At 46.4% G+C, this 14,582-nt stretch overlaps 1 protein-coding gene across 3 annotated transcripts in view; it reads right to left on the bottom strand.

Annotated features, from left to right (window-relative positions):
- Positions 1 to 2,207: 2,207 nt before the first annotated feature.
- The window catches only part of CCDC85C (coiled-coil domain containing 85C), a 158,184-nt gene continuing 145,809 nt past the window's right edge, over positions 2,208 to 14,582 (bottom strand). For 2 of the 3 annotated variants that reach the window (XM_033140104.1, XM_033140112.1), the window contains 3 exons: positions 10,991 to 11,086; positions 5,896 to 5,994; positions 2,208 to 2,480 (listed from right to left, as the gene is read on the bottom strand). In XM_033140104.1, the coding sequence (XP_032995995.1) occupies positions 2,391 to 2,480; positions 5,896 to 5,994; positions 10,991 to 11,086 (285 nt within the window). In that variant the 3' untranslated portion in view covers positions 2,208 to 2,390. The remainder of the gene's footprint in view (positions 2,481 to 5,895; positions 5,995 to 10,990; positions 11,087 to 14,582) is intronic. The other variant, XM_033140121.1, reaches the window with a different exon arrangement.

Raw genomic sequence — 14,582 nt, 5'->3', positions numbered from 1 at the left:
CAGGGAGAAAGCGATCCAAGTCTTTGGCAGGTTACAAAAGAGCTGCATTGTCATAATAGAATACCGGCGGCCCCTCCGCGTTATATGCAGCAGTTCAAAGAGACACTTGACGTGGCCGAGTGGCTGAACCGCGGCGGCAGCACTTCTGAAAGACAGCATCTTCTTTGTGCGACACAAATGGCTGATCCTCCGCTTACCTTTTTAGATAACACCATTCTGCAAATTATTTCAGTGAGAAGGAAAAGAAAGAAAGAAAGAAAGAAAGAAAGAAAGAAAGAAAGAAAGAAAGAAAGAAAGAAAGAAAGCCACTCTTTGCAATGTCATGCCAAGGCTGAAATAAATATTTTTTTAAAAAAGGAGAGAAGGGGTGGCATTTTCTTTTCAGTTCTGTAAATCGTAGTAGGCAATAGGGGACACTGAAGAACTGCCTCACACGTAATCTTTTTTCTTTCTTTCTTTCTGGCATGGAGCTAATGTCTGGATAAGCAAAATCAACAGCAGAGGCAGAAGCACGTCCACTGGAGGGTAATGCAAAGGTAGGCAAGGCAACTGTACCTTTAGCTGTCGGATGCAGAGTTGCATGAAAGAGGGAGTTTAGGCAGGTGAGAATGGGATGCTGCCCTTATACTGAGGAATCTAGTTCAGTACTTTCTCCAAGGCCTAGCAGTGGTTTTGCGGGGGTTTCAGGCAAGGGGTGCCACTTACTGAACGAGTCTCTTCCAAAGCAACTATTAGGAGCCGGCTCAATGCCAGTGCCCTTGGGCAAGATGCTGTTAGTGGGGCTCCGTCTCTAAGTGGGCTCGCCTCCTCTTTCTCCCCTCCACTCTTGCCCACTTGCCTCCCTCTCCCTTTGGATGCAAATCAGCACCACTGCACAGAGAGAGAGAGCAAGGCGTGTAAATGTTAGGGTCCTTTCCTCCTCGCTCACTCAGAAACCGCTGGGGAACAGGCAGCAAGAAGGCCACAAGACCCCAAGAACTGGCAGGGGGCCCTTTGCTAGGGTGTGGGCTTCGGCAAGTGCCCAATGATTCTGAACCTTGACACCAGACCTGAGCCTGGCCCTCCTGAGCACTTGACCACTCCAGCCTACCATTCACCCTGTGTCAACGTTGCATTAAGAGCCTGCTATTATTGCTTGGAAGCTGCAGCATTTGTGCTGCAGCAACATGAAAAAATGTAAGATGATGCAAGCGGGGCCTCCTTTGCAGAGGTGCCTCGCCTGGAGGAAGCTGCTATGCAAGAGAGATGGGCAGACATCAGGCTTATTGGGGCTCCTTTGCTTTCTGCAAGAACCACAATATCTATCTGATACAAAACTGATAGCAGTGAGAATATAAGAACGTGGTGCCTCTGAGCAGGTTCCGAGTCTAGGAATCTGTTCTCAGCATCAGAACTGAACGAAGCTTACAGGGGGGGAAAACCCATTTGAAAGCTTTCTTCATGTCGGGCAGCCTAAGTAAGGTGCTGTTGCTACTGTTGAAACAATGGGCGGTCAAAAGCCCCTGCAAATCAGCCAGAGATCAGCCAGCAGACCCCAGCAGTTCTACCTTCTGCCCGTTCCTGATCTAAAGCAGCCCCCATGTCTTGCGGGATTTGGGAACTTCAGCCTGGGGTGGAGCATGTGACCTAGCAACATGAAGGCAGTCACAATGTCTTCAGCTGTGCAGGCCAGGGATTGCTTCTCAAAACGCGCATTTTAATACCAACCAAAGATCTCTAGCAAAACTTATCACTCTCAACAGGTAATTGCCAAAATAATAACGCTACAAAGACATCACAGAGCTATTTTTGGTGTTGTGGATTCCTTGTTAGTTTTTAAAACAATGCAGCTGGGGTTGTAGCCCTGTGAACAGGGCGGGTGCTTTTGGACGACCTGTTTTATTGCGAATTTGTCCTGATTTGTTTGCAGGGTGATGTTGCACCAAAAAAGTGCACTTTCCAATGCATTTCTCCATCACTTTCCTTATGGCAAATAGCCCAATCCTTTTTTGGGGGGGCGGGGCAGGGCAGTGAAGCAGTTGTGTTGTGCAAGACCTCCCAATCAACTTCCCGGGGCGCAACCAACATTTGCGATCGCAAAATGGCAACGGACTGGAAACTGTCCAGTCGAGGAAAGGTCCCTTGCTTTTCGGTTCAGGTATCTCTACATATGACCGTACAACAAAGCAGGTTGTCACTACAATACAAATGACACAAATCGGCCATTAGAGGATAGTTATTAACCCATTTAACATTGTTCTGGATCAGCACAGCCTGCAGGCAAAGCCTTCCAAGCTGCCTTATTTACACTATAAACAGTTACAGAAAGATGGGAGCGAGTAGGAAAAGATAACCCTGGCAGTCCCGTTTGCTCTTCCTCTTTCCTCTCCCAGCCTTGCTGCGTGAGGTGCTTATAACGGGCCTTTAAACTGGTTTCCGGAAAGGTGTTGCCTGATGGATGGTTTGGAGCTCGCTGCATCCCCTAGTTTCCGCCAGACGACCTAAGAGCAAAAGGAAAGACAGGGTGGTTTTTACCATTTGTTTTATCTGCATTTGTACAGAGTTTTCTATCCCACCCTTCTAGAGCCTATATGTGCTACTCAGGGCGGCCTACTACAGTTTTAAGACTTCATTGTCGTAAGATACGATAAAGGTAAAGGCTGTAAATGACCCTACGGCCTCTAAGAGCTTGCAGTTCCTAGGAATTCCTGGCCCCGGTTGGGTTTGCGAGATTCCTCTCTGATGCACTAGGTGGCACCCAGATCCCGAGATAACACTGGCTGACAGGTTTTTTAAAAAAACGCTGATCTTGTTAAAGTCTCCCGAAATTAGAACTAGAGAGGGAGATGCCTTAGGTAATGGTATCAAACCAGCAAATCAGGCTCAGAAGTTGAGTTCAGAGCTAGGTCAGTCGCTGGCAAGCTTGCAAGAGTCATGTTGCCTTCATCAAGCATTGCTTCCAAAGTGGAGCAAGTTGTATGCCCTTCAGACACAAAGTTGCCTTGAATTAGAAATCCAAAAATGCTTAGAGCAGCCATCGCCAACTGAGCGCCCTCCAGCTGTTTTGGACTAGAGCTCCCATCCGCTCCAGACGTGCCACCTGGGGCTGATCGAAGATGTAGTCCAAAACATCTGGGGGGCGACAGCAAAAATGCAGAAGGGCCAGCCCCATTTTTTTTTTTTGAGAAGGACACTGGAGGCAGCCCTGTATAGCAAAGTTCTTAATGTTTGATGTTTTGCTGTGGTTCCATAATTTGTTGGAAGCCACCTGGAGTGGCTGGGGCAACCCAGTCAGATGGGAGGTATACAAATAACATATTATTATTATTATTATTATTATTATTATTATTATTATTAGCCATCCCTGCTCCCAGGCAAGAGCCATAGCTCTGCCCCAGCAAAATTACATGTCGTGGACAATTTCCTTAAGACACCTTCCGTACAATTCTCCGAAGCAACAGAGCGAAAGAGAGGGCTGCATTATGAAGGGCTGTACCAGTTCAGATTACTGAGCCCTTTAAAAAATCCCTGATCTCCAGAAAGCTCATCAGCCAAACCAGGCTCTTGGGCCAGCCCCTGGCAAGGTCTGTTTGGAGAGTCCGTTTCAAAAGATCAGGAAGTGTTGCATTCCTGAGAAGATTTCCTCGTTTGTAGTAATTATCTCAGCTCCTTCCAGGCTGTGCAAACATCATTATTTTGTTTTTAAAAAGAGAAGCTAAAAGGGATAGCCTTTTGAGGTGCAGCCCTCAACATCGCTGCTGCACCAAAAGCAATCTTTTTCTAAAGACAGATTACAGATTTCATTGTCGAACAACAGAGCACATTCCGCAGTGCTTCACATCCCAGAGGGGGGGATTAGTTGATGATGGCACTTGCAATGGCAAGATGGACCGCAGGGTTTGTGGGAAACCACCCAGGTCTAAGGTTTCCAGGGACGTATCCTTGAACGTTTCTTCACTCTTTGTGTGTGGGAAAAACCACGATGCCTTTCCCGTGCAACAGAGTGCGCTTAAAGAAACAGGGCTTCTTTTGTCATTGATGCTTATGGCTTCGTGCCATGTGGCAACCCACAAGCCAATGGTGTTCACATCATACAAAGATTAGCGGTTTCCATCTACTGAAAGCTTCTAAATTGGACCAGATCCCACTGGGGAGTATGAGCTTTCAACCATAACTGTTACCCTAGGTGGCCCCATGAGCGGTGTTAATTCTCCAAAGTTTCGTTTATGTTTTGTTTTTAGGGGGACAGACCTGAAATAGTCAAAACAAGTGGATGCGAACCAGAGAATTTCAAGGCGAAGGTTAAATCCTACCCACTCTTATCGAGAGATCACTGGTACAGGACTGGGCTGCAGGGCTGCAGTCCTATACACAGTTAACTAAAGTTAAGCCCCAGTTGAGGTTCCCAAGAATATTTATCTATCTATCTATCTATCTATCTATCTATCTATCTATCTATCTATCTATCTAAACATGCACTGGGTGAGTCTGAAATTGAAGATCCAGGGAGGCTTTTCACTTGCAAAAGAAGAAAGAAAGGGAAGTAAAAGATGATCACAGTTTTTGACTTTCAAAAGCAATTTGTTATGCACAAGCTTCAAGAGTAGCATTTCCCAACCTTGGGTCCTCATATCCTATTGAACTACAACACCCATCATCCATAACCAGCAGGGGCAGCGGTCAGAAATAATGGGAGTGGTTGTTGACATCCATCTGTCTCAGGAGACAATGGAGAAGTACATCTCTTGAGGGTGAAGTCAAACCGTTGTAGAGTTACGCGCCCACTGTGGCTGTAGAGACTGATATGGGAGAGACATGTTTCATTGCAGCTGGGGTAGATGAAGGCATCCGGTTGTGCTGCTGCAGATGCACCATGGTGCTCCTCCCAGTGCCCATTCCTCCTCTGGTCACTGCTATGGAAGCACAATCTGTCTGCCTCCAGGCACTGGAGACAGGAGTGCCAGCATGCTGGGAGAGCATGTCTTTCTTTCAGACTCCCAACAACATCAGGGAACCCAAGGTTGAGAAAGGCTGCTCTAAGGCCCAAGACACTCTCTGTCCAATAAGACACACAGGCCCTGATCCATTCTGGCTATGGGAATCCTGATTCATGAATGGAATTTTCCCCACCACATTTTTCAGTGAGAGAAGCCAAATCCCAACCATAACTCAACACACAAATACACCAGTCCATATATCCAAATATATGTGAGGGTCTAAGTCAGCCCCAACCTGGTGCCCTTCAGATGTTTTTGGATTACAACTCTCATGTAACCGTATACAGGGGTACCTCGGGTTACATACGCTTCAGGTTACATATGCTTCAGGTTACATACTCCGCTAACCCAGAACACTTCAGGTTAAGAACTTTGCTTCAGGATAAGAACAGAAATCGTGCTCTGGCAGCGCAGCGGCAGCGGGAGGCCCCATTAGCTAAAGTGGTGCTTCAGGTTAAGAACAGTTTCAGGTTAAGAACGGACCTCCGGAACGAATTAAGTACGTAACCAGAGGTACCACTATATAGGATTGTAGATTTAACTGATATAATAACAATTCCCATTCACAGGAAGCCTTAAGAACTGTGGTTTTGGGATCAGATAGGGGGAAAGATCTTCAATAGGTGATTCTCATTGCCATGTAATGACCATGACTGGGAGGATGGAAGGAGCCATGATGGTCACATTTCTGTAAAACTGCAGTAAGCTGCCAGATACCCTCTGCAACCTTACACCCACAAGCATTCTGAGTGTGTGAATGTTTTGGCTGACAGTATTTGTAACCCAATTTCTTTGCAGGTTGCGAAGACAACAAGCAACTAAGCCTGCACACACAGAACAAGATATTGGACAGCATTTAACACCACAGTTGGAAGTGAAAAAACTGAAATGGGAAAGACTGTGAAAATGGGTTCATTACATTGCACATTTCACGAACAATTGCTTTCTCCTTTTCACTCAGGTCTTCTTCATAGTTTTCTTGTATTTGCCTGTCCAAATTCTCATGGACTTCAAGGACCTACAAACACAATGGACATGAAATTGTAAAATGATGTCACACAGTGATAGACCCTAAGGTACCCCTAAGTGGGATGACCACTCCATCCTCATGCTGTCTGCCACGTTGGGAGGGCAAACGGGGGAAAATCTGAACACACACAGAGGAGAGTGGAAAATCTAATGTGCCAGTAAAACATATGGAGCTTGAGAAAAATCTTCCATCTGCATACATCACTAAGCTGGAAATTAATGGTTAGCACTAGGGGGGTTCCGGGGGGGGGAATGTGATCTACTTTCAACACACGCATACACACTTTTTGCAAATGCCAAGCACATGGTCACTGGATGCTGCCCATATTGCCACTGAATTGTGCAGTTCCTGACACAAAACAGCATCAGGTGCAAGGTAACTAAGCTGGAAAAAGCTATGGTCTAACTCGGATCCCCCTGCTCCAAAATCGTGCCAAGGTATGGTAAAAAGAGACAAATTTCTCCCGTCATGGTTTGGTACAGAAGACAGTAAAGGAAGAGTGGTCCATAAGTGGTTAAGGAAGGACTGGAGCTTCAGCGGTAGATGCTATGCATGCAAAAGGTCCCAGGTTCAACCCCTGACCTCTCCAGAGAAAGACTCCCGCCCTAAACCTGAGCCAGTAAGATGGACAATGCTGAGCTACAAAGATGGACAATGCGGCTCTGCATGAAGTAGAGTGGCCACTTATGCATCACCTTCCAAAGAGCAGACAAAAGAGTACAATCGTACCTTGGATCCCGAACGCCTTGCGAGTCGAACGTTTTGACTCCCGAATGCCGCAAACACGGATGTGAGTGTTCTGGTTTGCGAACGTTCTTTGGAACCCAAACGTCCATCGCTGCTTCCGATTGGCTGCAGGAGCTTCCTGCAGCCAATCGGAAGCCGCGCCTTGGTTTCCGAACTTTTCGGAAGTCGAACAGACTTCCGTGGAATGGATTCCGTTTGCTCTCCGTTTGATCTCTGTATGCAGATTTGCAGAAGGTGATGCTGATTAAAGTGTACAGACACAAACTGATAAATCTTTACTATACTTTAAACGGAAATGCATCTCGCCACTATGGGGAAGACCAGGTGTACCTGCTCAGTCTGCTTTCCAGGTATGGATATAGGCAGCTTCAAGGCCCCTGCTCTCCCTTCATGGAGTTCTTTATCTTTAATATAAAGAAGGCTTGGGCTGGACAGAGGACTCCTTCAAATACAGGATGGTCCTCTGTAAAGCAAGAGGCACCATGACTACCGTACTCCTCATTCATGTCTAGCCGTCAAGGACTGGCTGGACACTGAGGAGTGGTGGTTGGATGCATGAACACTGGGAGAAGGTGGGCTGGAGACTGACTGGGAAGAAGGGATCCGTAATAGCCTGTAGCAGCCAGGAGACGAGAGTCGGAGGCAGGAGAAGCTGCAGGAGTGGAGAGTCAAGAGCAGGTGCAGGAGGAGGGAGAGAAAGGTAAGGCTGGTGTGGAGTCCGGGGCTTCCTCCTGCCCCCCCCCCCCCCGGCTCCACTGTCTCACAGGACCAGAAGAGGACTGAAGCAAGTTGCATACAGATGTTTTCTTTGCCCGCTTGGGTGGGGGAGATACATAAGCTGAGGCTCTGTGTTGCTGAAACTGCCTCATTGGGTACACACCTGAGAGACGCAAGACTTTTCCTAACTTGCAAGTGTGCTTTTGACAAGAAAGAGTTAATTCCTCACGCTGGACATTCCTGACAGTGCTGTGACATGAGCATAATAATCACCCACATCATAATTCAGATTGAATAATCAAGCTTCCTTCCACCTCCCCCCCCAACTCGGTGACAGAATTATGGTTAACACCGCAATGAATGTGGATTGTTTCGATTCAGATGAGCACAACACTCTGTAAAACCATGCACAAATGCTCCGCTCAGCTTTCTAGCGGGTGGCACTGCACTTTGCACACTGACCGCTTTCAACTGGACCAACGCTTCCTTTTCCTGCCGTGCCTCAGAAGTCTCAGTTACAAAAATAGGTCATTCTCTTAGGGCCCTTAACCTACTTTGGAAATTGCATTATCCACTAGCTTAACCGACATATTTTGAACCAATGGCAATTTTGCATGACTGTACGGTTTGGCTTAAATTAATTCAATCCGTTGGCTCCTCTTTTTTTGCAAGGGGGCGCAGGAACACCAGAGGAGGCAAGCAAGCGGCATTTACAAGCTTGCAAATAAAAATAGATCTCTAATGAATAGGAAAGAATTAATTATTGATCAAGCTGGATGCAGGCTGCGAAACTGACTCGTTGGTCTGGGCACGCCTGCGATACTCATCAGACTGAATAATCAAATCCCAGCCCCAGAAATATTATGCTGGTAGCTGAACAAATGCACACGGCCACGTGTATGTACTCCAGGCTGAGACTCTCCATTAGGTTTTATTGCCTGCATGAAACCCTCCAGTAACCTAACTCTACATGGTATCCTCATATCTATTCCCCCAGTGTAAAATGTTAACTGCAGGGATTTGTGGCAAGGAAAAGAAAAAAACCTCCTATCTGCTTGCATTGTATTGCGTGAAGATGCATGGATGCAGGAAACTGCTCCTGTTGAACATATGCCCATCAATATTATTATTAATGGATTTTATAAGCAGTTTGATAATTCCCCCCCCCCAGGGGTGAACGAGTCCAAATCATACAGCTATTAAAACACACAAAGCCGTTGGCAGGGTGAAAAGGTTGCAACACTCAGCAGGCAATTTTCTCCTAGTGTTGCCACCTTTCCTCTCTGACCTTGCCCTGTGCCTTCGAGAGAAGCCCGACAAACAGAAATTAAGGTGAAGCTTATCAACTGAAAACAACTCATCTGCTCAATTCCTGCATCTCAGTCTGCTAGTGGCAAAGGAGCAGGGCCGTGAATATAAGGTGGCAACCCCTGAAAAGGGGTGTACTAGTGCGGCTGCACTTTAGGGGATCTGGGCCTCCAACAGCTGCGCCACTGGAAGATGCTCGGCAGTTTTCTCTCTCAATGCGCCCCGATGAAATGCAGCGTTTGTAGTCTGTTCTGTTAAAAATAGATTTCTGCACCCAGAAATACAAGCTAATTCTGCCAGCTGAGCAAGCTTTCTCTCTCCTCACCCCCCCCCCCTTCCTTGGCATCTATGCACAGCATCGCAACCTGGAAGATTATCTAAGTGCCCTCGGGTCTGGTACATTAAGAGTGCTTTGCGCAGCACTGAAACTCGTGGGTAATGAAAACAATGGTCTCTGGGGGACGATACAGATACAGCGGTGACATTTAGTCTGTGCGTACGTGGCTACGGCGAGGTGGAGGATTTGGTTCGTGATCACTTTTGTTGCGTTCAGCATAGAAAAGATGCTTCTGACTCTCCTCTTTCCCAGAATTCCTCATGGCAGCGCTAGAGGTTTTAATTTCCTGTGAGGAACACCAGTGTCAACACACTGGGCCCAGTCGGAGAAGCTTCGGCTGATTCAGTTTCTGGTGTTGTCATGCTCCTTCTGCTGCCATCGTGAGGGAGTAGCCTAAGCTCATGCGTGTGAACTCTTAACAGACAAAAGAAAGTACTTCTTCACACGATGCGGAATTTGCTGCCCCAAGATGTAGCAATGGCTTTAAAATGTAGCAATGGACTACTGCAATGCGCCCTATGTGGGGCTACCTTTGAAGGTGACCAGGAAACTACAACTAATCCAGAATGCGGCAGCTAGACTGGTGACTGGGAGCGGCGGCCGAGACCATATAACACTGGTCCTGAAAGACCTGCGTTGGTTCCCAGTCCATTTCTGAGCACAATTAAGTGTTGGTGCTGACCTTTAAAGCCCTAAACAGCCTCGGCCCAGTATACCTGAAGGAGCGTCTCCACCCCATCGTTCAGCACGGACATTGACCTCCAGCTCCGAGGGCCTTCAGGCAGTTCCCTCCCTTGCGAGAAGTGAGGTTACAGGGAACCAGGCAGAGGGCCTTCTTGGTTGTAGTGCCCGCCCTGTGGAATGCCCTCCCATCAGAAGTCAGGGAAATAAACAACTATCTTGACTTTTAGAAGACATCTGAAAGCAGCCCTGTTTAGAGAAGTTTTAAATGTCTGGTGTCTGATGTTTTATAGCTTTATTATTACAGTCATACCTCGAGTTGCGTTTGCTTCACGTTGCGTTTTTTTCTGGTTGCGAACGTGGCAAACCTGGAAGTGTTTACTTCTGGGTTCGCTGCTTCGCGCATGCGCAGGAGCAATCTGTGCGCTTCGCGCATGTGCAGGAACGCTCTATCGCATCACACGCATGTGCAGAAACAGCGCTCTACTTTTGGACTTTTCGGGGTGCGAACGGCACCCCAGAACCGATTGCATCCGTAAGCAGAGGTACCACAGTATTATTATTATTATTATTATTATTATTATTATTATTAGAGAGGCAAATTCATGGAGGATGAGGCCAGCAGTATTGGGTGGGTGCTACCTCTTGTATCAGAGACAGTAAGCATCTGAATATCAGCTGCTAGCCAGACAAGGGTGACCAGCAACTTAGATGGCTTCCAAAGACGGTCAGACAAATTCATGGAGAGGGCTATTGATGGCTACTAGCCTACTGCCACAGGCTGTATACTTCTCTCCTTCCTTGGAGGTTTCCAAGTAGAGGTTGGATGTCCATCTGCCATGGATGCTTTAGCTGAGATTCCTGCATTGGACTGGATGGGCCTCCTGGTCCCTTCCAGCTCTTAGATTCTATGAATGCCAGTTGCTGGAAACCACAGATGGGGAGAGGGCTCTTGTGCTCAGGTCCTCCTTTTGGGCTTCTCATGGGCAACTGGTTGGCCACTGGGAGAACAGGATGGTGGACTAGATGGGATTTAGGCCTGATCGAGCAGAGCTCTTCTTATGTCAATACAAAAGCACACCTGCTCTGCTATTTCTCAGCCCAGAGCCTCTGATTGCCCCTCCGCATTGTCTTTCTCTCTTGAGCTGGAATGCAAAGCCCAGACGAATGCATGCAAAACACCCCTCCCCTTACCTTCATAGCGTGCACCACAGCTTCAGGTTTCTGGTTTATGGAGACGTATCCCACGGCAGGAGACGCGGCAAGATCAGGAGCCATGCGGACAGGGCCCTGCAAAAGACAAGAAAGCAGACACGTGTAAGTATGTATATTCCAGCAAGAAACATCTGCTGCTGCCCGAGAATCTGAAGAAACCAACACATGTTGTGGTTTTTATATAGAAAACCAACACATATTGTGATTTTATATATATATAGATTTTATATAGTTTTAGGCTCTGACCTGATCAAAAGAACACCTGACCCAGCTCTGGATTCATGGGATGTGTGTGTCTAAAGTTTAATTATGGTTTATTTGGACTGCCATCTTGATTTGATGTGGTGTCTGGTGTCTAAACGTAGATGATTACAATGGCAAAATAAAATAATAATAATAATAATTTTATTGTTTATTTATTATACCCCACCCATCTGGCTGGATTTCCCCTGATATGTTCAGAGGCATCCTTCTCATGGTTTGTTATTTATTTGCTTATTTAAGGATGTCATGGAATCATAGACTTGTGCAGTTGGAAGGGACCATGAGGGTCATCTAGTCCAACCCCTGCAATGCAGGAATCTTTTGCCCAATGTGAGGCTCGAACCCACGACCACGAGATTAAAATGTCTCATGCTCTACCAACAGAGTATGACTTGGCCAACAAGATCTTCAGAGGCGTCCAAATTGGTGCTGGTTGGAATCGTCATACCTAATAAGGTGTTCTGTATGCTCCAAAGCTAAGCTTTTAAGAACACTGAAAGCACAAGGTTTCAAGAGAACGGTGTACAAGTTCTGTTACATACAATGGGACTTCGATAAAAGCTCAAGTCACTGTGAAAGAGCACTCCAAATTATTTGCCCATGTTATCCGCACAGAAAATGGTAGGTCTAGCTGAAAGGAAACACATGGAGATCTGCACTGATCATTGCAATGCACCCTAAATTATTATTAATTATAAAGAAGTGTGGCTGTGAAAGACTTGGCTACAGATACCCTGCACTTCTGAATTTGTCACTACAGTCATACCTCAGAAGTTGAACAGAATCTGCTCAGGAAGTCCGTTCGACTTCCAAAACGTTCGGTAACCAAGGCACGGCTTCCGATTGGCTGCAGGAAGCTCCTGCAGCCAATCGGAAGCCACAGAAGCCACGTCGAACATTCAGGTTCTAAAGAACATTCGCAAACCATAACACTCACTTCCGTGTTTGCGGCGTTCGGGAGGCGAAACGTTCAACTCGCAAGGCGTTCGACTTCCGAGGTATGACTGTACATTACTGGAGGGGGGAGAGTTTCCCAGGCCTCCTGAAGTGGCTTTTCCAGTAGCAAAAGAACCGATCTACTATTAAATACAGTTTTAGCTAACACGCACCTTGGTGTCCTTGGTGGAATGAAATGTTTACTCAGAACATACCGGGAAAGTTTTCAACCCTGGCAACCAACTTAACCTTTGAAGTCACCCACAGCACTGGGTCACTTTTAACTAGGAAGCAATATTCTGTCTGACACGGGCAGAGGGAGAGAATATTTGGCACCCACTTCTATGGCTGCATGGCAACATCCTCCAAAGAGCATCAAGTGCCCTTCAAGGAAGGTTGTGAAGGGGAAACCAGAAGGTAAGTATATACACGCAGCTGCAGCTAAAGGAGGGCTTGGTTTTTTGTTTTTTTAAAATGGGCCATCGAGTTCTCTGATGTTTGGCGTTCTGTTGAAAAGTCAAAAAAAGTTCCTTTAATGTCAAGAAACCTGAGTACCCAACTAGTCCAATACTCACCTTCTGGTATGGGGGGGGGGGTCCCTTTTACGGTCTCTCCCAAGCAAGGTGAGGCACAATGTCTTTATTCAGAAAGATGCCCCCTTCTTGTCTCTATGATTTGTATGTTTGCACTATGCCATTCAGAGAAACCAACAATGGCTTCATTGAGAACTCTCCAATATTTTGCCTTCATGCTGTTCGGCAAAACAAAAGGGGGATTATCCCGTTGGGCTGTGAAGGTAAATTGGGATGACAGAGCGGTATGCAGTATCACTGCAGGGAATGTGCTGTCCAGGCAGTGCAAAGAGGTGCATATTATAGTCTTTTTCTAAAATACACACACAAAATGTGCCTTATCTTAGAACTTAGAACTCATGCTTCTTTCTTATTCAGCTTTCTGTCCCAGCTCAGGAACCTTCAGAGCAACTGATGGCTAACATAACCAAAAAAGCAGTTTCCCATTACATGAAAGAGCTACAGAGAGTGTTTGCATCATTCCTCTTCCTCTTTCGTAGCCCTGGTTAAGAGATCAAAAGCTTCCCCTTCTGATTTTATGCCCATTATGTCGAATCTCAGGAAACTGTAGTTGTTGGTTGGTTTGTTTTTAAACTACAGTTAAGAGAGAACAAGCCAGGATCAAACCATAGTGTTTGATCCTGGCTTGCTCTGAAACCTGTGGCCCTCCAGATGTGGTCAGACCCCAACTCCCACCATGGCCAATGGTCAGGGATGATGGCAACCATTCAGAACAAGGTGGAAGGTGGCTTCAGGGGGCAGAGGGGAATCTCCAAAAATTGCATCCCCTCCTCTTTCATTAGTAGACACCTGCACAGATCAAAAGCCCTTTCATGGGTGCAAAGGCACAAACTGGAGAACACCCTATTTATTTCTGCATGCACACTCACCATGGCTAAAGCTAACCAAGGTTATGCTTTCAACTAAAGGTTGGAACCAAGGTTTGAAGCTGGTTTGCAAACCATAAAAAGTAAACCTGGTTACCAGTAACCAGTGCTATTTTTCTAGAAAAAGAGGTGCCAGAACTCACCATGAATGCCTCCCTTGTTCTCTCATAATGATGGCCACCTGAGAAGTGCCAGAACTGAGTTCCAGTAAGTTCCAGCAAGTTCCAGCTGGGGAAAAAGCCCTGCCAGTTGCCCTTGTTAGATATGGTTAGGTGATTGCTGCACCAGACCAGATAAATAGAGGACCTGCTGAGGACTGGGCAGACATTTATCTTTGTCCATCCACACCCCATCAGGAATAGCTTTTAATTTTTTTTTACACAATTAATAAGAGTAACAGAGTTTTAAAGCAGGCAGAACAGTATGTAAGCCTGAGCTCTTTTACTCTAGGTTCTCTGAAGAACAGGAAAACCCCGACAAACAGTATTTCCTTAATTTCTCATGGGATTTGGGGAGGAAACAGCTCTTTGTCTCCTGAACGTGATTCCTTATTTATTTCTGCCCCCGACTCCCAGTTCATTACTCCGCAATATCCATTCACCTTCTCACTTCAGAGCTGCTGGTGCTGTGTAAAACCACCATCCGTTGCACTAATAGTACTCTAAATGTTTAATTAGCTTCAAAACAAGGAGAAATACTTTCCTAATGATTTTGCTCCAGGAGATGGAACTGTTGCCTCAGGAGGGTCCAGGAGTCAACTGGCACATATCACCTGTCAGCCAAATGTGGCTACTAGGCGACATCCATTTGTTTCAATGGAGCTCACCTGGAGTAGGTGAAGCCGTAGGGCTGACATTAATTTATGAAAACCACATGGGGAATCATATCAATACCCCCCAAAGAAGGCGTAAC

This window comes from Lacerta agilis, chromosome 1, assembly GCF_009819535.1.
Source record: "Lacerta agilis isolate rLacAgi1 chromosome 1, rLacAgi1.pri, whole genome shotgun sequence".
Classification (NCBI taxonomy): domain Eukaryota; kingdom Metazoa; phylum Chordata; class Lepidosauria; order Squamata; family Lacertidae; genus Lacerta; species Lacerta agilis.
This window is presented reverse-complemented; position numbering and strand designations above follow the sequence as displayed.